This window comes from Spizellomyces punctatus (genome assembly GCF_000182565.1).
Source record: "Spizellomyces punctatus DAOM BR117 chromosome Unknown supercont1.14, whole genome shotgun sequence".
Taxonomy (NCBI): domain Eukaryota; kingdom Fungi; phylum Chytridiomycota; class Chytridiomycetes; order Spizellomycetales; family Spizellomycetaceae; genus Spizellomyces; species Spizellomyces punctatus.
Genome location: NW_015971550.1, coordinates 287637 through 308023, shown reverse-complemented (window position 1 = coordinate 308023; position 20387 = coordinate 287637). Strand labels below are relative to the sequence as shown.

At 47.8% G+C, this 20387-nt stretch overlaps 9 protein-coding genes and 1 non-coding gene across 10 annotated transcripts; 4 read left to right on the top strand and 6 right to left on the bottom strand.

Annotated features, from left to right (window-relative positions):
• The first annotated feature begins 662 nt into the window (after nt 1–662).
• SPPG_07078 (uncharacterized protein) lies at nt 663–5771 on the top strand. Its single transcript, XM_016755258.1, has 12 exons — nt 663–868; nt 931–2529; nt 2588–2632; nt 2699–4014; nt 4088–4145; nt 4211–4597; nt 4667–4859; nt 4917–4938; nt 4997–5059; nt 5122–5176; nt 5270–5454; nt 5529–5771. The coding sequence occupies exons 1-12, from the start codon at nt 721–723 to the stop codon at nt 5610–5612; spliced, it is 4155 nt and encodes a 1384-aa protein (XP_016605649.1). The 5' UTR covers nt 663–720; the 3' UTR covers nt 5613–5771.
• SPPG_07077 (uncharacterized protein) lies at nt 5703–6590 on the bottom strand. The gene is made up of 3 exons (XM_016755257.1): nt 6452–6590; nt 6142–6387; nt 5703–6080 (listed from the first exon to the last, which is right to left on the bottom strand). The coding sequence occupies exons 1-3, from the start codon at nt 6487–6489 to the stop codon at nt 5792–5794; spliced, it is 573 nt and encodes a 190-aa protein (XP_016605648.1). The 5' UTR covers nt 6490–6590; the 3' UTR covers nt 5703–5791.
• Nucleotides 6591–6667: 77 nt separating this feature from the next.
• Nucleotides 6668–8594, top strand: SPPG_07076 (uncharacterized protein). Its single transcript, XM_016755256.1, has 8 exons — nt 6668–6981; nt 7047–7135; nt 7203–7350; nt 7415–7486; nt 7582–7683; nt 7749–7981; nt 8045–8285; nt 8348–8594. The coding sequence occupies exons 1-8, from the start codon at nt 6760–6762 to the stop codon at nt 8507–8509; spliced, it is 1269 nt and encodes a 422-aa protein (XP_016605647.1). The 5' UTR covers nt 6668–6759; the 3' UTR covers nt 8510–8594.
• On the bottom strand, nt 8502–11127 carry SPPG_07075 (uncharacterized protein). The gene is made up of 13 exons (XM_016755255.1): nt 10808–11127; nt 10569–10722; nt 10357–10491; nt 10225–10301; nt 10095–10157; nt 9882–10022; nt 9620–9808; nt 9393–9557; nt 9121–9321; nt 8936–9058; nt 8808–8876; nt 8668–8737; nt 8502–8600 (listed from the first exon to the last, which is right to left on the bottom strand). Exons 1-13 carry the CDS (start codon nt 10973–10975, stop codon nt 8563–8565), a joined length of 1593 nt encoding a protein of 530 aa, XP_016605646.1. The 5' UTR covers nt 10976–11127; the 3' UTR covers nt 8502–8562.
• A 74-nt stretch (nt 11128–11201) lies between these two features.
• SPPG_07074 (RNA lariat debranching enzyme) lies at nt 11202–13849 on the bottom strand. Its single transcript, XM_016755254.1, has 9 exons — nt 13669–13849; nt 13409–13566; nt 13161–13282; nt 13007–13092; nt 12840–12947; nt 12220–12777; nt 12026–12165; nt 11813–11952; nt 11202–11747 (listed from the first exon to the last, which is right to left on the bottom strand). The coding sequence occupies exons 1-9, from the start codon at nt 13789–13791 to the stop codon at nt 11293–11295; spliced, it is 1890 nt and encodes a 629-aa protein (XP_016605645.1). The 5' UTR covers nt 13792–13849; the 3' UTR covers nt 11202–11292.
• A 107-nt stretch (nt 13850–13956) lies between these two features.
• Nucleotides 13957–14030, top strand: SPPG_10173. The gene has a single exon. It is a non-coding gene; the product is annotated as a tRNA-Thr (tRNA).
• Nucleotides 14031–14070: 40 nt separating this feature from the next.
• SPPG_07073 (uncharacterized protein) lies at nt 14071–16032 on the top strand. Its single transcript, XM_016755253.1, has 6 exons — nt 14071–14563; nt 14620–14852; nt 14923–15030; nt 15099–15447; nt 15505–15577; nt 15634–16032. The coding sequence occupies exons 1-6, from the start codon at nt 14173–14175 to the stop codon at nt 15701–15703; spliced, it is 1224 nt and encodes a 407-aa protein (XP_016605644.1). The 5' UTR covers nt 14071–14172; the 3' UTR covers nt 15704–16032.
• SPPG_07072 (E2 SUMO-conjugating protein UBC9) lies at nt 15935–16933 on the bottom strand. Its single transcript, XM_016755252.1, has 3 exons — nt 16751–16933; nt 16578–16655; nt 15935–16455 (listed from the first exon to the last, which is right to left on the bottom strand). The coding sequence occupies exons 1-3, from the start codon at nt 16812–16814 to the stop codon at nt 16115–16117; spliced, it is 483 nt and encodes a 160-aa protein (XP_016605643.1). The 5' UTR covers nt 16815–16933; the 3' UTR covers nt 15935–16114.
• A 98-nt stretch (nt 16934–17031) lies between these two features.
• SPPG_07071 (uncharacterized protein) lies at nt 17032–18030 on the bottom strand. The gene is made up of 2 exons (XM_016755251.1): nt 17709–18030; nt 17032–17651 (listed from the first exon to the last, which is right to left on the bottom strand). The coding sequence occupies exons 1-2, from the start codon at nt 17868–17870 to the stop codon at nt 17247–17249; spliced, it is 567 nt and encodes a 188-aa protein (XP_016605642.1). The 5' UTR covers nt 17871–18030; the 3' UTR covers nt 17032–17246.
• A 943-nt stretch (nt 18031–18973) lies between these two features.
• SPPG_07070 (uncharacterized protein) lies at nt 18974–20113 on the bottom strand (the record flags this gene model as incomplete). The annotated part of the gene is made up of 7 exons (XM_016755250.1): nt 18974–19221; nt 19277–19307; nt 19372–19408; nt 19470–19534; nt 19607–19664; nt 19745–19833; nt 19910–20113. 7 exons carry the CDS (start codon nt 20111–20113, stop codon nt 18974–18976), a joined length of 732 nt encoding a protein of 243 aa, XP_016605641.1.
• Between the last annotated feature and the right edge of the window lie 274 nt (nt 20114–20387).

The following is a 20387-nucleotide window of genomic DNA, read 5'->3' as shown; positions in this document are numbered from 1 at the left end:
CACCCACAAGAAGTAGGTTGCAATGGATTCATTCATTTAAATGCGCACAGTCACTGCCCACATCTTATCAGTCACGTTAACTCTGTGGTTGCAATCTTGATTGCAGTGGGCCAATATTGGTGCAATGGTGGTGGAGTGGTATTCCTGATTTAGTCCCTTCCTCTTAAACACTACTCACACAAGGCTGCAAGCAGCACTTCACGGTCTTGATTTTCATATTTTCCGCAAAGGAGCCTCTGTACATGTAGAGGCAATGCTTGAGGTCGCACATACGCTCAGATATTGTCCACCTTGATTCCCAGTATTCAGTCCCTGTTGCTTGCATGCCTTTTGGTTTCTATTACAATTTGCCGAAGCCTCTCAAAATCAACCCTAATTTGCACTGGAGGGAGCAAACACAACCTTTCTTGTGCAGACTTGCTCGCGATATCGAGCTCTGACATTGCTCTAATGGTAGAAGGATTTTATCCCGACCTCCAATAGGGCAGCGCTTTAGTTAGGCGCATTGTCAACAGATACCTCCACGGTGTGAGCGGTGTTTAGCGAATTCTTCACAACGCTCTTGGTTGCGTCGTTTATTGATGGCGGTTGTCAACAATGTCCGGACGTGCTTCGGAGGGCTTGGATGTGGCGCCCATCTATTTATCCTATTTAGGCCTTATTACCAAACCCCAGATCTGTCCGAATGTCCGCCTCACACTCCTCTGACGACCCAACTGCATGCCAGAAGTTCAGGTCCTTTACCACAGCGAAGGAAGTCAACAGGACGCGTTGCAGCGATCGACACGGCTATGGAGGTGGGCCGTGCAGCCGCCTTCTATAACAGTACCATGTCCTCCTGTTCAAGTTGACTGTGGTGCCATAGATGGTAATGACTTCCTTGCGATAAAATATGCTGAACTTTAGCTCACACTGCTGCGGTTTGAAAAGATTTGCCGACGATTGGAACTCTGGAAGCAGGGGATGTTGGGCCAGAGTCACTTACCATCACCGTTGATATCCCGCGGTCATTGGATGGGAACCCCTCGTCAGATATCATTATTCCAACATGTGCAAACGGCCCGCCTTGCGGCGCGCACGTTGGATTGCTACTCTTGTCGGGTAACGCAAAAACGATGCTGAACAGATCTCAGCACGGTGCCTGCGATTCAAGTCAGGTTCAAAGTGATATTGATCTGCCACAGTTGGGATTAAGCCCACTCGTTCAGGGTCCATCAACCTGCGGCCGTGCGGGCGATGCTATTTCATTGAAATCGGAACAACGACAATTAAAAATAGAACACCAAGCACCTATAGCGAGTCACCTTCCACATGGCCGCCCACCATCATTGGTTCAAAATTCTCAATCTCTTGCGCTACTCTCAATACCGGAATTTACATCCCAAATAAACTTGGTAGACGCAAGCAACGTGAAGCCTAATGCTAGGGCTGCACCGGTACCGTCACTGCTTATTAATCAGCAAGACCTTAATTTACTATCTTTCCCGGACGGTTGCGACCTACCGTCCCTTTTGGAGCGAGCAAGTACCCCATGCGGGCCTGCAAACGGTAGTCTTCCAACAGAGGACCCCAATGACTGGCTAGTCAAGCAGATAGGGGCCTGTACACCTGAGGCTCATGAACCTCTGGATGAGCCCAATGAAGGGGGGAATACCCACGTCCTAGATGGGGTTAAGACTCCTATTTTAAACTGTGAGCCGCCCTCACAACGACACTATAGAACCATGAATGCTTGCGGTAGTGGTCGGTATTCTCGTGGACGGAAACGACAGCGAGGTAGAGATCTGACTCCCCCGCGGATAGACGCGCCCGATGTGACGCCGACAAGACGCTCGAGTCGGCTAGCAATGACTCCACTTTCAAGCGGGGATGCTCGAAAACGGAGACGGAAGGAAGCAATCCACTTGGCCACCATGCGACCGCTGAGTGAGTGCCTAGAAATGACCGCAAACCCATGGACACCTGAAAGAGATGAACCAATCGACGCCCCTACGTTACGGAGAGTCGTATCGCAACCTATGCTGGTCAAGCAGAAGTCGGTATCAGACCGGCGTAGAAGAGCTGTTTCATTTGACCTTCGCTTTCCACCAAGTCCCCTAAGCGGTCCGAAATTTCAAGAAAGCTTTCCACCTGAACTTGTAAAGCCTTATAATCGCATATCCTTACATTACACACAGGATGCCACTCAGATGGTCAATGAAATCTCGGCTGTGTATGATAGTGAGAATATCTCGCCAAGTCCGCAGGGACCTTCGCCGGAAGCGGTCTTTCACATATCATCCCCCTCCCACCGAATTGTCTCATCCTGGAGAGACCGTGGTAGCGCAACGGCCCAAAGCCCTTCGCCTCTAGAAGGGTTCGCGGCCAATGTGTCAACAAAGAAAAAGGACGAGATAGTCACCCCTTCCAAGCAACCTCAACCGACGTCGGATGGAAGCGTGGCCAAATCCTCCCATGACGGAACGCCAGAGCAACGTTATGCCAGGATGCGCAAACGCCAGGGCTTGGGGCCCCTACGGCTTGTCGCCGGTTAGTGGATTTTTGTTTGTACGAACAGCCCCGCCGTGAGCTCATAAAATTAAAACAGTCCCCAATGGCATTGGCAATGCGGTTCAACAATGTGCGACCACAGGTATGGTGCACGCTTTCTAGGACCTGACAACGCGTTACTGACGAAAATCGCGTCCTTTCCCATTAGAGCACGAAGCTTCTCCTACCCAACTTTTAAGTGTGCCAGATACAGAATTTCTTCATCTTGGAGAGGAAGCTGAAGATGTTCGGAAATTAGCAGAGTCGGAATCTAATGTATCTGTGGGCCAAACTGGAAGAGGACTTACTTGCCGTGTTGGGAGACAGAGGCCCTTGTCTCGCACGGAATCGACAGCTGGTCAGGACGATGTTTTGAGAACGGCGTCTCAGCCTGTTCAAGGGATACCAACGGTCGGTACTGTGCACAATGACAGCGAGAAAGCTCTCAAAAGTGTTTCCACGAACTTTGTGACTATTTTAACAGAGGGATCGCCTCCCTCAGCCAGAACCGAAAAGTCTGACAATCGTCCTGCACAGGTTGGGATAGATTCTCTGATATCTACTCCGTCTCAGCAGCTCAGATTCCGTTTCCTGGCCTTCTCGGAGGACCCGCTTCGTGGAGAGAATGGTGAGGCGCATGAGATTGAATCTGATAGACGATCTCCTCGGCGCACACCTGGAAAGCGTCCTCGCTACATACCATTGCAGCGTGACACTGGTCAAAAAGCTGACACAAGTGAGGAGGAAAATGTCGGACGCCGAAAACGTCGGAAACTAAAGATGCCTCTACACGAGCGATCTTGGGAAGAATGTGCCACAGTTGCACGGACGGAGAATGCAATAAGGAACAGGCATCGAACCGAAGTCAATGAAATTGAAATGAGCTCGCCAGCACGCGCACAGGTCCCTCCGGTAGTGTCCTCACCTATACGACCTATTTCGACGGCCTCCTCTCAAGGGCATATAGGGTCATCTTCTCCTTCCTTCACGCAAATGCAGCCAAATACATCTGATCGTGTGTGTACTGAATGTGGGACCACCGTTACAACAGCCTGGCGAAATGGTCCAAAGGGACAGGCTTCCTTGTGCTGTAAATGTGGCAAGCGTTGGAAACTTAAGCAAAAGCTCCCGCGGGCGTCCTTGCCGCCTTCTACTCGAGAAGACAACATGACGCGAGGATCTACAACTCCAGAAGTGTCGCGCCCCTCGCCAGGAGTAAAGAGCGACGGATCACAACCGAAACGGGTGAAGAATCGTCCAGTGTATTATGAATCTGATAGCCAGAGTTCATCAGAGTGTGATGACGACAGGGACCAGGATTATGTGGAAAAATCTGGCGGACGGCGCAAGGGGCAGCCGGTAGCGTCTAGTCGACAAAAAAGCCGAAGTAAGGACTGCGGCAAACCCAACGGCGTGGAAAATGCCAGAGAATTTGAGACTGGAGACCGAGTGTGGGCTTTGTGGGATGATAATTTATTTTATGCGGTACGTAGCGGGATATGGCGTTCGCTACAATAAATCTCCAGCGGCGGGCTGTTGAACTATCCACCTCGCACAGGCGATCATTAACTCGCGGTTTGGTCAGACCACCAAGTACATGGTCTCTTTTGAAGATGGTGCGTGATTTACGCCCAAATCCGCAGACTGAGATGCCATTTGGGGCTAATGTACTTTTGCGTAGGGGACGAAGCCTTGGTTGAATCCCAACAAATGCGTTTGCTCAAACTCGCTCCTGGCGACAAATGCCTTGCCCCGTACTCTGCTCACACATTCCGTGTCGCCCATGTACTGGAGACAATACAGGAATTTCAACTTTTCCAGCTCAGATTTGAGTCCCATCCTCGCACCAAAAAGGGTATGAAGCAGGTCTCACTATCCAAGATTGCGATGAGTGAGCAACTATTCCGCGAAAATGAGGAACGTACTATGAAGAAAAGGGAAGTAGCCGCGGCTCAACCGATTCAGGAGCTTGTCAAAATCTTTGGCCCATTGGCAACCAACACACGCATATTTCGTGGATTTGGGATATTGTTGACTGCTACTTTTGGAACGAACGCTGGGCGGGATGGTATACTGCAGCCATGGTCCCGATTTGCTGTATTACAGGTTCTGATCAATCGTTTGATCTCTGCCACAGAGCGATTATACGTGACGCAACAAATTGAAGAAGGCGGCGGAAGCGTTTTCGACGACTTCTCTCAAGTGTTCGAGGGGCGGAAGCGAAGAAACTCAAGTCCGCCGATCATCCTGTTAGTTGCCTCGAAACCTCTGCGGACAAAGAAATACCTTTGTGCACTGGGTCTAGGTGTCCCTGTAGTTTCTTACGCATGGTGGGTGACCAACAAAGCTCAGATTAAAAACGACGTCGATTAATCTTTGTCGTGAAGGATTCGCCATGCATGTTTAGAGGTAAGTATGCAAATTTTCGACCTGCAGTGGGGAATCTTACCGAGGTGATCGCCGACAGAATGTCCTCCAAGAATATGAGAAGTATCAGCTGTGCAATGGGTTTTCCCTGGAGCTGAATCATGTAAGTTGCGGACCGACCTTTGTCGATGTTACGTGTTGACGATCTGATGGTTTTTGTATCAGTGGTCAAGTGTTAAAAGTCCCATGAATGGCGTCTTCCATGATCTTCACATTTATGGTTAGTCACTAGAGAGTAGCGCTTGACATACTGACTTGATTTGACTTTTTCCTATTTATTTCTTGAACACACATATATCAAACTCGATTGCAGTTTGGGCAGCAAATGACACCTTTCGCTCTGACTGGCAAGATATTCTGACGGCAGGAGGTGCCACGATTGTTTCAAAGAAGCTGCTCAAACGCAAATGCCACTACGTGGTTTGCCAGAACATAATACCAGAAACAGAAAAAGCAGCCTTCTCGAAATGGACCGATGCACCGATAGTATCTACTGAGGTATTTTATGGGTTCGCTTCAATAAGACAGTTTGACAGTTTTGCTGATATCTTCCTATGTTCTATTGAATTCAGTGGGTGGTGCAATGTCTGATAAACCAAAGGATTATGAACGCTGAACATTTTGTTAATAATGGGAATGTAGAAGATCTGCAGTAATGACATCAACAAATCAAAGTTCAGTACGAGTATGGCTTTTTTGCATTGGCACAAAGACTTGGTACTAGGCAGTCATAGCTGCCTAAAGACTATAAATATCAAAGAATCGTATTGTTACGGAATGGGACCTGCCCAATACACTAGGAAGACTATCTGCGCTCTATGGATTCTAAGTACGCTTATTCTTTCTTCCCCTTCTTGCTCTGGGGACCCTTTGTGTCCCCTCTGTCTGGCGTGCTCTCTTCAGCTGGCTGTGTCTGAGCCTGTTTGATGATTTCCTCCATTTCCCGTTCCTTCTCTTGCTCTATCTTCCAAAACCCAAAGGTCACCGCAACGAATGCCACAAGGAAGCCTGCAATTAGCTTCAAGTCTGCGTTACCCCATGCGGTCGTGAATCCCATTAGGTGACTGAGACCCTCCCGAAGGCCTCGTTGGCCGGGGGTTAGATGAGGTCCACCAGTCCAGGCCCTGCAAGGAATCCGCATCCTTCAGCATCATTGCCTTACGATCTTCAATAATGATAACTTACCGAGTTGTCGGCTCTGGATCCATCTTCGTCTGCCCCTTTCTTAATTGCCATAATCCGAATGCATATGATAACAAGAACCAGGCAAAAATGACCGTCAAGAACCCAGTCACCAATTGGGTCTGTGATTCCACGGATTGCTCAATGTAACCCAGATACATGAAGAGAGCCCAGAACATGATTCCGTGAAAGGCGTAACTAACAAGAGCGTCCTGATCGAAGCCAGTTTTTCCAGGGCGCATGACATTTCTATAGATCAATATCGTCGTTAGCACAAGTAAGAAATTTGCCCTTATAACAAAAATATACCAACCCGCCGAGCATAGTGCCAATATAATAGTACCATGCCATGTTTGAAGCTTAGTGTCCTGCAAGTCTCCAGAGATGAGGTCTTGTTGGTGTCGAAGTGGAGGGCCGGCCAGAATACCAGCGAGCAAACAGCAAACGGAGCGGGCGGAGCGGAGAAAGCGCGATAAGGCTGTGTAACAGCAAATTCTATGGCAACAAGCAACTTACCAGCAAAACCTAGTTTACCACCCCAACATCGTTCAGTGATCATCACTCGATCTGGGCAAGCGTAACCCTGCGTCCTTTTCGTTTGGTCGTATACTGGCTTGAACCATGCGGGCTGTGCGCTATTTCTTGGTCCTGTTACTTATTTGCTTGGCCATAATATCGGTTCGCGCTGACGCCGAGGATGAGTTTGAGGACGACGAGGACGTGGTAGAGTCGCGACCAACTCCCGGAACTGGTCGCTATCAGACTGTTCTTGGAAACGAAACGCCGAAATCCGATGGGAAAAAGTCCATTCAGTGGAGTCAGCTCAACTTCTGGGATTTTCAGGTGGGTTTTTCGTGATATCGATACCGTTCGCTTCGGTATTGCGTTTGGGCTGACGACATCTTCAGGTCGAAGCCCTCATTCTTGGCGGACTTGTTCTTTATGTTATATCATACTTATATGGCAGAAGAAGAAATAACCAGATTGCGCGCAATTGGTAATGTCCTTATGTCGAACATGTCTCGCAACTTTCAATAAGTGAGATGTGGCTAACGTATACGTAGGATGAGAATAACACTGCCCATCTGGGAAAGAAACTTTGCGCAAGTTGGAGACGAAGGAGGTCACAAGCTCATTCGTGATGGTCCTCGCGACTACATTTTCTATGCCACTGGAAGAGCACATGTAAAACATGTGTACGGCAGTCTTCATGTCAGTGCCTGCGTGACCTATCATTGGATAGGCTCTCGGCTATAACTGATTCCATATACTATAGCTTGCAGGCAGGTACGATATTCTGCAGTTGATTCTGGATTACCTGCAACCTCAACAGGCGTATGACAAAATGGTGAGCAGTTCGCTACTCGTTGCGGGGTCTGGAAAGGGGGATCTCGTTCTTGCGTTCTGATATTTACAGTGCCTTAATGAAAATTCCTTCCGTAGACCTTTACTGTTACTTTGAATGAAAAAGAGTCAGATCCAACAGTGTTTGCCATCCTTCACAAGAATCTAGCGAACTCTGTCATCAAGGAACGATGGGATTTGGTGTGTTCCGAGTAGAGGCACAACAGAGCAGCTGATGTTCATGACTTATGGCGCGTACATTCTAGAGCGAGTTTTCCAAGCGCCGTGATGTTGGAATTCGTCAGCCACCGGCCCCGAAAGAATATACTATTATGGCTGACACTGGCGAGTTTGTTACTAATCTCTGGGACGAGGAGCGCATACGAGAAAAGCTATGGGGTTCGCTTGGGCTAGATCAGAATGGGAAAGGGGAACAATTGCAGCCGCCAATGCTTGAGCAGATTATTTTGACCGACTTGCCCAAAACGAAGCCAACTAAGTGAGGGTTGATGTTCTGTCTTCTTTCATATGAGGAGGATCGTAACCGTGGTTCACTTGTCAGACCGGAAGAGTTGCGCGAGGCGCCAAAGACTTTGACGTTTGTTCTACGTCTACCCAATCTGGCAAACCTGAATGCTAAGCATCGGGATGCTATCACGAGTGTAACTGAATTGCTTATCGACATGGTGGATTACATTGGTCAATTTGGAAGTGTCACTGCTGAGGCCAAGGCGAAGTTGGTAAGACTGCGCCAAGCTGCCGAGCAAGTTATCCTCAGATCGCAAGAGGACGAGCGGAAAATGGTGGGTTCTGTTGCTAAGCTTTTTTGGACGACATGGCCTTACAACTACATCCTTGACTACAGACGCTAGCGCAGAAGAAAATTCAGGAGAAGAAGGAGAGAGACGAGCAAGCAGCGAAACTTAGTCCCGAGGCGCAAAGAAAATATGAAGAGCGAGAGCGTAAGAAGCAGGCGAAGAAAGCCCAAAGCAAGCGGATGAAAAAGGGGAAGGTCATAATGGGTTGACATCGATGCATTTCTATACCCTTACGGATGCTGTCTCTATAATATACATCTAATCAAAAGGTTTCAGCTGCCGTGGACATCTGAGAAAATCCTATGAATTGAAACAGAACTTTAGTATGAGCTAACGGGAAATTCTTGTCGCATGCGCAAGCACTCACGATCGGCATCGTCCTCAACCCGAGATGTGCTTATCTGATCAAAACTTCCCAGAGTTTCTGCAAAGAAGTCCTACGAACGCAAAATCGTGCGGCAAAGATTAGTGGCTTCAAGCAACTGCAACGGGACAGTATCTCCTCACCGATATCCTTCTGTGTACCCGACGTTCTTGCAATTTACTGCGGGGCATTCCCATTCCAAAACTACCCGCCTGATTTCCTGAACATTAATGCTTTGGTTGCACATTTCCAAAGTGATGTCGGCACATACCAAACCGCCTGCAGGTCCTATAGTGCTCGCTCCTTTGCCATGTTTCTTGCCTCCATGTGGTCCATCCCCCCCAGTTACAGCCGGTCGGTCATGATCAATGATTACACTGATATTTCCTGTGACCTAACATAATATTCATAAGCCGCCATGCACGTTTGGAACCAACAGGGATATAGCGTCCCAACCTTTGCATCCAGCTGAACGTCGATCTCATTCCGAAAAAATCTAAAATCATGCAGATTGGCACGGCATTGCTGGTGTTTCGACCAGTTGAACAAGAAGGTGGTTGCGTCGCCTTCTTGTTGATATTTCAGGAAATCTTCCAGTCGGTCTATTTCGGCTAATTGCCGGGCGAGCTCTAGTTCATCGCCGAGGAGTACGATAAGCTGCACCGAGAGTTTGGAAGGTCACGACACCTGACGATTCACACAAGAAGAAGCGCACGGAGAAGAGATACCTTCTTTTGGACGATGTTCTTCAGGTCCTTCATCGCTCGTTTGTACATCTCTTCGATTTGGGCTTCGATCTGTGATCCCATTTTTTCAACTGCTTTAGCTCGCGAGTTGACTGCAGCTATTTGGTTATTGATTTCCGTGCGGCGGGTTTGGAGAATAGGGTCATGCTAAAGTTTGGATCTCAGTCACACAGAATTCCTCCTGCAAAAGCGCTTGAGAAGCTTCGTACCGTCTGTGCTTCCTGTAAAACAGTTGTGTACGCTTCTGCCACGCTAACAAGCTGATGCTTGGCTGCTTCGCCATTCGCGTGGTTTCCTACCATCTTGCAAAAAACACAGACAGGGATATGGCATTGAGAACAAAAGAATTCAATGAGCTTCTCGGGATGGTGACGGCAATGACCGAAGACGTCTGATCCCTAAGTATATCAGATATCTATAATCAGAATAAGCAAGTCGGTGCCAATTCTTAGCTCAATCACGAACTCGTACCTTTCCGATCGGTGTGCGAACATGGCGACTGGCTAGCTTAGAAACGTGGAGTTGTGAATCACATTTGTTGCAAAGGTTTGCGGCATCGGCGTTACAGAAAACAGTGGCATGTTCTTCTTCACAGTTGTCACATTTTGCTTTCTGGTGCAATCCAATAATTGAAATGAGAAACTTTGTTATAAACATAGATACTCATGCTTCAAGTTTAATCACCTCTCGCGACTGTCTTTCCTTGTTGAAATCAAAGTCGTAGTGGACTAGATACACGGGTACGACCTAGATCGACATGACGCATGAGACTGATGAAAGTTCCCTTGTTATGCAAAGATTGTCTTATAAATACCTGTGCGGTATCTTTTATGTAGTATTCGTGATGGTATTCGTCCAGCGATTTTTTCCCATCCCGTGGGGCAGACTGTTCTGCTTTTCGTTGATTCAGAGCAGCTCCGACGTTACGTAATGAGATTTGCCGTACCTCTCAAGTAGAAACTATCATAACCATTAGGAATGGGGCTGGCTTCAGCCGTTGCTTCATCCGCCACATAAGCTCGCCCGACACCCACTCGGCACAACAATGCCTTGCGCAGGGTCCTGCCTTCACCTTTTCGATCTGTGCATGGGAGCGTCACGTCGTCATTTCAGTTGAATTCCAATGAGCTCCGCTGCCATTCCAGAATCCGTTGTTACCTTTCAACACACCTTTACCAGCCAGCGAGCCAACTGAAAACTTCATGCCTTGCTGTGCAGGGGGGAATTGGAATCCTCGGCGAATGACATCGTCCTCCGTGTTCACACCTGCCAATTGTGAGGCGTCCAACCACGAGGATAGAACGAGCATGTCCTACAGCCAGTCGTTCATCCGGATACGCATCGTTATGAGTTCAGCTTACTAGCCAGTACCCAGAATATCAGATATGGAATCTCACCTTGCATCGTTTTTCGAATTGCACGTTTAAATGCGGATTTGACAGAGAATGAGCTGCAACTATGCGGGCCGTGCTTGCGCCAAGAGCTAGCTGGAGTTCATATTCTAGTGCACCGAACTCTGGTGTGCTGGGGCCTAGTTGTGTTTTGCCACCCAGCTTGTCCGACATAATTTCCCGGGAGAACTGAGGTGAAAGCGTCAAGCAGTGATATCTGATGATCCAAGTTTGCACAACGCAGAGTTTACAAGTCCGCTTATGCACCAAATAAGCTGTGGAATGTCCGACGGCCGTGTGAGAATTATCCTGCTGGCTGCTTTAAGGGTAAGATTAAAGCAGGCTTTACGAGTTTTAATTGCCTGATATCCCCACATGAGGCCCCTGATGGGCCAACTGCTGCTAACCGTGGGCAGGCCAGGCCTTACACTACAGATGTATTTTCTTTAACGCAATTACTATATTGAAACGGGAGAGCTAAGACTGCAAGCTTAAGATTCCTCATTAATGCGTTCTATAGAGATGGTATCCAGCTCCTCACGTATAATCGACACTACAGTCTGGTGTTCGGCTGAAGTCTCAGTGGTCAGTTCATCATCCTCATATGTCTTAGGTGAATCCACACCAGTCATGCCGTTGGTTGCTTCAAGTGAAATGTAATCGGCACCTATCTCAGTGTCATCATTTTCCTCTTCGTCCCCGTCCACATCCCGGTCTTCATGCTCTTCTAAATGGGGGAGCGACTCTGGCTGCTGGCTTACGTCGTCATCAAGCGAGTCATGCGTCAACGATGAATCCCCTGTAGCTTCCAAGACCTCAGCGACCTCGTCTCCAGTAGGGCCACTGGCCTGTGAGGCCCCGGGTGGAAGACCATCGGCGTTAATCATATTCGGCAGGTTCAATAGTTCGCAGAAGCGGACTGTTTGAGGGTTGAGGTAAGGGGGTGCTAATAGAGAAGGAATGTGAGTCGCCCGAACGCAATCAGAGGTTTAAACAAAACAGCCATCAAACCTGGCTTGGTCTTTTTCCGAGAACTTTGCTGACTGGGAATATACGCTGGTGCGGTCATGGTAAAGTTTTGTGGGATCCGCAAACCATCATCCTTTCCGGTAACGTGTTCGTGCACCCACTCCAACTCTTCCGCTATTCGCCTGTGTATGATCATAAATGTGTCAGAAAAGCCTCCGAACTACCTTCGACCTCGCTTTTCATATTGTCACGTACCGGGCAATCTCGGTATCCTCAGGTACTTTCTTTTGTTCAGACGACAAACTAAACAGATCGTGAGTCGCACGGACGATTGCGAGCCACTCTTCATCGTAAGTGAACTCCATCGGCCCATTAGCTTCTGGGATGTCGACAACCTAGTAGATATGAGTATATGTAGTCCAGCCCTCCTTGCAAGTGCATCCACCAACCTGAAGAAAATCGTGGCCAGGCAAGCATTTATCCAGTGCCAGAAACTTGGTATAACTTGCATGCTGCTTAATATCCGTTGATGGCTTTTCTTGAGGATAAAAGCCGGACGGGTCCTCAGGGACGCTGGGGGCATGTGATGGGTCGGAATGATTTTGAGCTGGCTCGGTCTCCCGGGTGGGCGAATCCACGATATTTGAAGGGACCACGTCGGGTATTGTTGCTTCATTATGAGCCAAATTCGTCGGGGGTTCAATAATTTTCTCGGTTTCGTTGGCCTCGTCAAGTGGTGCTGGTTCTTCTGCTGCCGCCTTCACATCCGCCATTTGAGGGTCATCTTCAACATCGCTAGCAATGTCGATCTCGTCGGGATTTTCCACATCTTCCATGGCAGTCGTTGTCAATGACTCCTCAGGTCTTGGCGCTTGAGGAGCGTCTCCACCATCATGTCGATATATGGCAGCAAACTTGACATGAAGATGCGCGGCAAACCAGTACGAAGGGCGCAACCTCTTCAACAGGAACTCGTTGGGATAGCTTCCGAGGGTATTTGTATTTATCTGCAACATACATTGGCCATTCACATTCCCGTACTCAAGCATAATGTGAAAGGTATATTTACCTCGCCACCGAGAAATGGCTTCATTTGAAGAAGAGCCCTTGTGTTTCCGTGAAACGCAATTCCTCGCGGCCAGTCATGTGAAAGCATTATATCAATTGGCTTTGATATCTAGAAAAAGGGTATTAATGGCCCGAGACTCTTCATAATCAGGCTAGTATCCCAAATACCTGAGCTAGGCGATATACATTGAACTTGCGAACATGATAGACGCTCCGTGAATGTGCGTCATTAAAAGGTTGGGTTTCATAGTATCCTAATACATTGAACGACGTCAGTCAAGAATCATGGGCGCATGTCAGTCATGCAGACTCGATATCTAACCAGCATCGTAATCATGTTTTTTATAGATTCCAGACAATCCTGATATGCGAAGTCCGCCAAAGTTGATCACCCCGGCAAAGCCAAGAAAGTAAATGTTTGGAGCCACCCATCCGCCATGGAACCTGTACCAACAGGAAAGCATGTCAGTATCAGGAGTGGCAGGAGTACCAAAGCCCTCCTCCTCCGAGTTAACGATGCTGCCCAGAACCGTAACCAGGATGGATACATGACGCTGCACGCTCACTTACAGCTCCCATAAATAACTTGAGGCTTCATGGTTGCCTCCAATGAAAATGGTGGGAACAGGCGCTTTCTTTTCACCAGTATAATATTGATAGAATGTTCCCACCGCCCGATATTTGTCAGGACAAGCCAGCACACCAAGATCGGCGGAATTTCGAATTGACTATGGTAATAGCAACGAAAGTTGCCACAAAGGCAGGCCTTCAGCCGTCTAAAAGTCTCCCAAATGCTGCCCAACCCGCAACAGGTGGGAGGTCCTACGCACCTGGAAGTCACCACAGATCAACAAGAGGTCGACGGTTATGTTCTCCACCCGCTGTAAATGCTTGATCGATGCATATATACGATCAAGTTCCCCATGGCAGCAGCCTTCCACAGCTATCCTCATCTTACAAACCTAAGACGTCGAGATGAGCTTCAGACTTTCGCTGGAGGAGAATATCGAAAGCAGACTCGTTCTCATCCGTTTGGTTCCTTCCATTCCAGCCGACAACTGCAGCCGGATTCCATCTATCTTATCCACTTATTGTATAGTTCTGTTGAGGGAAGTATGGCCTCCTTGGCTCAGTTGGTTAGAGCGTCTGCCTAGTAAGCAGAAGGTCCCGTGTTCGAATCTCGGAGGAGGCATCACGATGGTATACAATAAGTTTTTGGCTCTCATGCATGTGTATTGTATTACGTGGTCGCGTGCGTCGACGTGCGGTTTGGTCGGCGCTCCTATCCACGCAACAGTTTTGTACACGCTCAAGCAAAGCTCATCAAACTAAAAATGTCGGCGTCTATTTCCCCTACTGATGTGCCTAGTCCCTACACGATACCCCCTCCTTCAGTCCCGCCCCCGGAGGAGCCCAATTCGTCGCTTCCTCCTATTCCCCTTCTGCTCCTGGATCACTCAAAGTCACTCTCTCCCGCAACGAAGCCCGAGTTCCTGTATTGGCTGCGAATGGCCATTCTCTATCACGGTAGCTTTTACCTTACGAATACAGGCATCCCGGAAGAGCTCACGGACCAGATGGCCAAGTCCGCAGAGGAACTTTTTAACATCGGTGATGACGAAAAAGGAAAATGTTCCGTAAATCATAGTTCTGGCTTCCTTGGTTGGTGCGGGATCGTTGACGGAGAGTGTAGAGAGACATGGGAGTTTGGGCCTGACTTGGATGGTGTGTTAGCTTGGTGGACTCTTTGGTATCTGATGATGCTGACTCCTCCTGTCTAGGTAAACAGGCTTCGTCAAACGCGCCCTTATATGCTCGTCTTCGCTACGCGCCCAATCAGTATCCTTCGGAGGCCGCTCTTCCAAACTTCAAGGGAATGCTCAAAGGATATAACAAGTTTTTGACAGACTTGGCATTTATGTACAACGAATTGATTCTTGAAGCCCTTGGAGTGCCAACCGGAGCTTTTGATGGGTACTTTGATGAGGAAGCGAAGCTGGGTGGAAGGATTAAGGTATTGTTGAAGCTCAGGATGAAATTGAGAGTGACTTGCAGAACGTGTTGATTAACCTTCTGAAACAAAGTTTTCCAGGTACTTCCGCGGTGAAGATCCGAAGCAATACGGTGAAGCCCCATACCGCGATGCGTGGCTCTCGTTCCTTATGTTTGCAAATGATGTGCCAGGTGTCGAGGTACGCTGAGTATACCAACCGTCAAGTAATTCCCGTAGAATGCGAGATGATCTCATGACATGTATCAGATGCTCTCGGAAAAACGCCAAACCCTGACTCTTCCCCCGCTTCCGTCCACCCTTCTTGTCCAAACCGGCACGGCTCTATCCTTTGCGACCCATCATGCGGTCCTTTCTTTACCTCATCGGGTACTACAGCCTCCACCCGACGCCCCCGACGCGTTGACAATCCGATACGCGATGCAGCTTCGACCAAACTTGCCGTATGACGATATTTTGAAGGGTATTGAAGGGGCCGAGAACATGAACGAGGAAGCAAAACGGGTTCGTGATCAGAGAAGAGAAAGGAGGAAGCGCGGATTTGAAGCCGTTAGAAAGGTCGTGGCGGGCATTAGGGCTTTCAAAGGAACCGGCAAAGGTGAGTCGGTATGTTTCGGGCATATTGTTCATCCTGATCTTACTATTTGGAATATAGCAACTGAATCTACGTCGAAGGAAGCATCAAAGTTAGAAACTGTAGGAGATGCAGATTTGTATCGTCGCATCAAGTGAGTATTTGTTGAACTCTTCCCTGTATGGTTTTTTGCTTATGCTGGTTGTGTAGATCGCGCCCCACGGTTGGCAAGAAGTGGTACCCAGAAATAAGTGTTGAATCCGTGCCTGCATCATCGTAGGCCGCCAGCATCAACTACTTCACTTATAACTTTGATATTACCAATGTGGTTCAGTTCGTTCGTTGGAAGTTCGCTCTTTTGCCGTCTATTGTTGTGCGCTGATTTACCGTTCTTTTTCTCACACTGTCTTGGATATGTGTAAAAATGGAAGTGGTGATACATGGAGCGATTCTCAAAGGATACTTATAAAAAACCCCCTGTTATTCAATAACAATAGAGTACATTCCCTAGTTTGCTTCGAAAATCAGAAGCGGGATTGATACGATAGTGGGGGTTTCTCATTGTCAATCCAGCGCACTGCACTAAACATATTTACATTATCGTTTGCATTTTTGCCTCCGCTCTACTCTCAACGTTGTAGCTGATAGCTCCGCCTTTAAAGTGTGCCTAACCCTAACCTAACCTGCCAAGTTACTCCCTAGAAGCGTACTCCCGCGCCTGCGCCCTAACCCTCTTGACATACGCAGATTTGTCCCTTTTCAACATCACATATGCGTCCTGTTGGGCTGGGCTCTCCAGGTTTGGATCATCAAGCAAGTCTTGCACGCCAAGCAAGATTTGTTTTATTGTAATCGAAGGCTTCCAGTCCTTTTCTTCATCCAAAATCGAAAGACATACTGTGCCAGAAGGGTAAATGTTGGGATGGAAAAACTTTGGAGGAAACTGAAGCTTGGGGGGTTTCTGGGGGTAATCATCGGGGAATGTCATTGTGAGTGGGTACGTCCCTCCAGCCCATGGTGTCTCAGGTTTCCCTGCAACAAGATACGGTATCAGATTTAAGAACTGCAGATATACAGATATCAGGGAATCCCTCTCCATGTAGCTCGCCTAGCACCCTTCCAGCCAGAACCTGCTTATTGTCACTAGACCTTACCTGGAATTCCCACGGACCACTTGTTCAAATTCAACGTATTATCGGCATTCTTTTCAGGGCGCGCCCAAAATCCAAACGCTAAAGAAAGGAATGACATATTTAGAGTTGATCGATGGACGGTGCGTCCTGCAAAGAGGTAGAATATATCGTCCGAGCATAAATGTGACACTCACGGTGATCTTTTCTCCATTGTTTGCGTTCCTCCGCCAGCCTTGCTTGGCAGATTGCGTTCGGCATTGCGGTTCAACGGCCCTTGTTGTGCTCTTGCTAGACGTTCTTGAGGATGACAGATAGTGACCGACCGCGATCTTGGAGTGATTCTGGAAAAGAATGGAAACTACAGTTGCTGGCGCTTGTCAAAAGAACTGCCAGGGATGTCCCCTTTCAACAGGTCATGTGATTATGGCAATGTATGATGCCATAATCAAGTCCGACGAAATGGAACCACAAAAAATCCATACGGGATAGGACACTTTATTGGTATTAAACAAGCATTTTTACTGGTAGATATTTAGCAATGATATCATCTCTATAGCGTTTTTTTATATGGGTAGAGGCAATACTCGTTGGTGTCCACTAGGACGTATTTCCATCTCATGGTCTCCTAATTTTTGGTGTTGTTTATCGGCGGTGTCGAGTACGGCCTTTTTATGGTAGTCGCAATATTCCTTAGCGTCCGCGAAGGCCTCCTCTAGTTCCCTTCACCTCACGCCTATGATCTTTGACATCTCCGGCTTGCTTTATTTGCTGTCTATCACGACGCTGCTGCTTTCTGTCCTGACGCTTTTGGTTCGCGCTACTGATGCGCTCTGCGTGGAGATCAAAGTCCTTGCCATGGACCTCCTGGTCGTCGTTACGGACTTCGTCTCGGTTAACGTCGAATGAAGAAGATCGTGGGCGTTTGCGCTGAGTGTGCTGGGCATTGGCTCCCGCGCTCACGGGACGGCGGACACGCTGTTGGCGCTGGTTTTCAACCCGCTCTTTCTGGGCGGTGGTAATGACTTGAGCATTGTTGTTTCCTGTCACATGCGATTGGGAGTTGGGCCTCGGCGCATTATTCCTTTGGCCAGCACTCTGCATACACCACTACAGTTAATTACATTATCCAGTTCAGGATGACTTTGATTTTACCTGTGGACGAGGTTGCTGGTTCTGTTGCCTCGCATGTTCATTGGGCAACTGGGGCAAATTCTGCTTCTGTACATGTGCATTCTTGACGCCGTTGTTAGCTGCAGCATCCTGAGCCTGGCCGCGAAGCTGGGTAGCGACGACGTTGTTAGCAATTCGGACCATTTTGGCGAGTTCAAAGATAATCTTGAGGTGGGTATTTCAGGAGGGGGGGTGGACAACCTGTCCATGTTTTATACTGCACACAAGTCCTACGGGTGCCATTTCCGAGCGTAATAGAGAGGTGGCACGCACATCATAATAAAGCGCTTGCTTCTAACTATTTGGCTGTTCAATGTTCGTAATTCCAACGCGTCTTTTACACTCAGCAACGCCGCAAACAAGTAGCGGAAGGTTCTTCCACGCCTATCGTTCAAAGTAGCGCCCCAGGAACAAACAATCTTGAAGATTTACTAACTGATTTTGGAGTTGCTGTAGGAATTTCATCTAGCATTGTGGCTATCCGAAACAGTGACAGTATTGAGAGACTGCACACCCTGCAAACAAGAAGCCATGCTTGAGGTGCCCCGTTTTGCCTATCAAACCTGGCGGGTGAGTGAAATAAAGCCTCTATTTCTCTACAAAGAACCCCGGACCGCAAATGCCACACTAGTCATAAAATCTACAGTGTTTTTTGGGTCATGTTCCTTTTGGATCGCACAAATGGCGATATGATTGAATTTGGCTGGTATTAGTCTGCCCCCTTTTCCTCTACCAAACACCCATGTGTGTTCAATACGTGGAGACTACTTTTACCACAAAGAACAGGTCTAATTATGATGAAAACAACTCAAATTTCTACAATACAAATAAATCTTTACAATCCGTGATTGCGACTACTGCTTAGATATAATATCTGGGAATGGTATGGACTCACAATCCCGTTTCCCGTTGTGACTCTTCCTAAACTTGTGATTTATGAATTGCCCCACCATTGACTGTTTAGAGATTCCGCGCATTCGCAACCTGAATAAAATGGTCAGCAAAGGTTACACGCCCTTGCTCCTCTTGCACCTTGCGGAGAATCGCATTGCAGGTGCCCCTGACATAACTAATGCTGATCAACCATTTGGTGACTAAGTAAACCTCAAAGACCTCGAAAAATGGCCCCAGTTCTAGGACGTACTGCTATTCAAATGACCTGCAAGATATTCTTATTCCAGTTGATGTTTTGCTATTAATGCCTTTGTTGGCAATACGCAAGATCCCAAATTCGACCCATCATTTTTTCAACTGTTGAACAACCCATACCACGTCCCGGGGACTCCCCAACCATGTTGATTTGCTACGCGGACGTAGGATTGCATGGCCTCTCCTGCTGAATATCCTTTCTTCCACCGTGTTCCAGAATCCAATCGCGCTGGTTGTGGATCCACAGAGGAGATGGCCAGTTTGACTGACAAAAGCACACTCTCCATTGTCATTTTGGGGTTCCAGCCTGTGGTTGTTAGGAGTTCCATGCAGATGGAACCTCCGGCTAAAGGAATTAGGAATGAAAATGACATGCGAGGAAAAACTTTTTAGTATGATACCGGTAACATGGCCTCCGCCTCCATTCGCAAACTAGAATACATGAATCTCAGGTCTGGTGAGAAAGGAATTTGCATTCTTGTTTGCGCAACCCTACCTGTAACAACCTCGGTTTTACGACTCTAATGTAAGGTCTATAAGAGCTTTTAGTAACTCATCGGGGAATGTTACTGGTTAAGGTAGCTGAAAACTTACGGCGACTGAGGATAATCAGGGCCAAACCTGACATCCAAAACAATTCCTTCCGTAACTTTCTTTGCCTTTGTATATTCAAAGGAAAATTCGTTCTGTGATTATTTCTGATGGTGCGGAAATTGGTTTGGATCACTAACCTTCAAGTCCTGCTGGAGAGGCAAACTCTCATCAAAATGGAATAATAGTGCCTTCCATCTTTTGTAAAAAATGGGATCTCAGAATGTGAGTTTTGCAACGGGCTTTGGGGTTTCAGGCCTAGTCCTCATATACTTTACTGGTAAAGGTTCGTCAGTGCGTCCATGTCAACACTCCAGCCACGCTCGGCTTCAGGTGTCTCACATTGAGTTTTGTGAATGCGACGTAGCTTCAAAGAAAAGATGGTTAAGTGCGTACGGATCCTCTTTTGTCAGTGAACGTCATGAAAGCATGAAATAACAAACCTCGCGCTGCAAAGCCTTGGTTGCTGCCGGCGTGGACCACGTCGGTGCTTGTAAACAATCAATAATGGTGCTATTGTTGGCATTCATGGGAGGAAGTGGGGGCGACGGAGGAGGAACTGGAGGCGGAGCAGGATGGGAGTATTCTGAGGGAATTTGCGGAGCGGTGTTTTGCGATTTGCGACGCTTGAAAATGTTAACTTTCATAGTAATGGAGGACCGCTGGCAAGAAATATTGGAAATGAAGTCGCAAGACACAATATTGAGTCGGGTAACAAATGTCCAATTTCCCCGCCAGTTCATAACACGTATAGCAAGGCTTATAGGAACCAGTTCATAAGACGTAGAGCGAGGCTTCTACGAAGGGGGGGCTGGTTTTTAATGACGACCCCGTTTGCGCTCACCCCACCGAACAGAAATTATATTTTTTGCGGGGTGCTGAAAGTGTTTTCCATTGCAATGATTTCACATGGTATGAAAT

Bases quoted from the DNA above. Each gene is read 5' to 3' on its own strand.
- SPPG_07078 (XM_016755258.1), top strand. From the start codon at position 721: ATGCCAGAAGTTCAGGTCCTTTACCACAGCGAAGGAAGTCAACAGGAC. The intron at 4,015-4,087 runs GTACGTAGCGGG...CACCTCGCACAG, and splicing joins ATGATAATTTATTTTATGCG to GCGATCATTAACTCGCGGTT. The intron at 4,860-4,916 runs GTGGGTGACCAA...TTTGTCGTGAAG, and splicing joins CCTGTAGTTTCTTACGCATG to GATTCGCCATGCATGTTTAG.
- SPPG_07077 (XM_016755257.1), bottom strand. From the start codon at position 6,489: ATGGCATGGTACTATTATATTGGCACTATGCTCGGCGG. The intron at 6,388-6,451 runs GTTGGTATATTT...ATTGATCTATAG, and splicing joins ATTGGCACTATGCTCGGCGG to AAATGTCATGCGCCCTGGAA. The intron at 6,081-6,141 runs GTAAGTTATCAT...GATTCCTTGCAG, and splicing joins GATCCAGAGCCGACAACTCG to GGCCTGGACTGGTGGACCTC.
- SPPG_07076 (XM_016755256.1), top strand. From the start codon at position 6,760: ATGCGGGCTGTGCGCTATTTCTTGGTCCTGTTACTTATTTGCTTGGCC. The intron at 6,982-7,046 runs GTGGGTTTTTCG...CGACATCTTCAG, and splicing joins TCAACTTCTGGGATTTTCAG to GTCGAAGCCCTCATTCTTGG. The intron at 8,286-8,347 runs GTGGGTTCTGTT...CCTTGACTACAG, and splicing joins AAGAGGACGAGCGGAAAATG to ACGCTAGCGCAGAAGAAAAT.
- SPPG_07075 (XM_016755255.1), bottom strand. From the start codon at position 10,975: ATGTCGGACAAGCTGGGTGGCAAAACACAACTAGGCCCCAGCACACCA. The intron at 9,809-9,881 runs GTACGAGTTCGT...TGATATACTTAG, and splicing joins TTCGCACACCGATCGGAAAG to GGATCAGACGTCTTCGGTCA. The intron at 8,738-8,807 runs GTGAGGAGATAC...TTGCGTTCGTAG, and splicing joins GGGTACACAGAAGGATATCG to GACTTCTTTGCAGAAACTCT.
- SPPG_07074 (XM_016755254.1), bottom strand. From the start codon at position 13,791: ATGAGGATAGCTGTGGAAGGCTGCTGCCATGGGGAACTTGATCGTATA. The intron at 13,567-13,668 runs GTGCGTAGGACC...CTATTACCATAG, and splicing joins TGATCTGTGGTGACTTCCAG to TCAATTCGAAATTCCGCCGA. The intron at 11,953-12,025 runs GTACGTGACAAT...GATCATACACAG, and splicing joins GAGGATACCGAGATTGCCCG to GCGAATAGCGGAAGAGTTGG.
- SPPG_07073 (XM_016755253.1), top strand. From the start codon at position 14,173: ATGTCGGCGTCTATTTCCCCTACTGATGTGCCTAGTCCCTACACGATA. The intron at 15,448-15,504 runs GTGAGTCGGTAT...TTTGGAATATAG, and splicing joins TTTCAAAGGAACCGGCAAAG to CAACTGAATCTACGTCGAAG. The intron at 15,578-15,633 runs GTGAGTATTTGT...CTGGTTGTGTAG, and splicing joins GATTTGTATCGTCGCATCAA to ATCGCGCCCCACGGTTGGCA.
- SPPG_07072 (XM_016755252.1), bottom strand. From the start codon at position 16,814: ATGCCGAACGCAATCTGCCAAGCAAGGCTGGCGGAGGAACGCAAACAA. The intron at 16,656-16,750 runs GTGAGTGTCACA...TCCTTTCTTTAG, and splicing joins ACAATGGAGAAAAGATCACC to CGTTTGGATTTTGGGCGCGC. The intron at 16,456-16,577 runs GTAAGGTCTAGT...ATCTTGTTGCAG, and splicing joins GTGGTCCGTGGGAATTCCAG to GGAAACCTGAGACACCATGG.
- SPPG_07071 (XM_016755251.1), bottom strand. From the start codon at position 17,870: ATGGTCCGAATTGCTAACAACGTCGTCGCTACCCAGCTTCGCGGCCAG. The intron at 17,652-17,708 runs GTAAAATCAAAG...TGGTGTATGCAG, and splicing joins ACCAGCAACCTCGTCCACAG to AGTGCTGGCCAAAGGAATAA.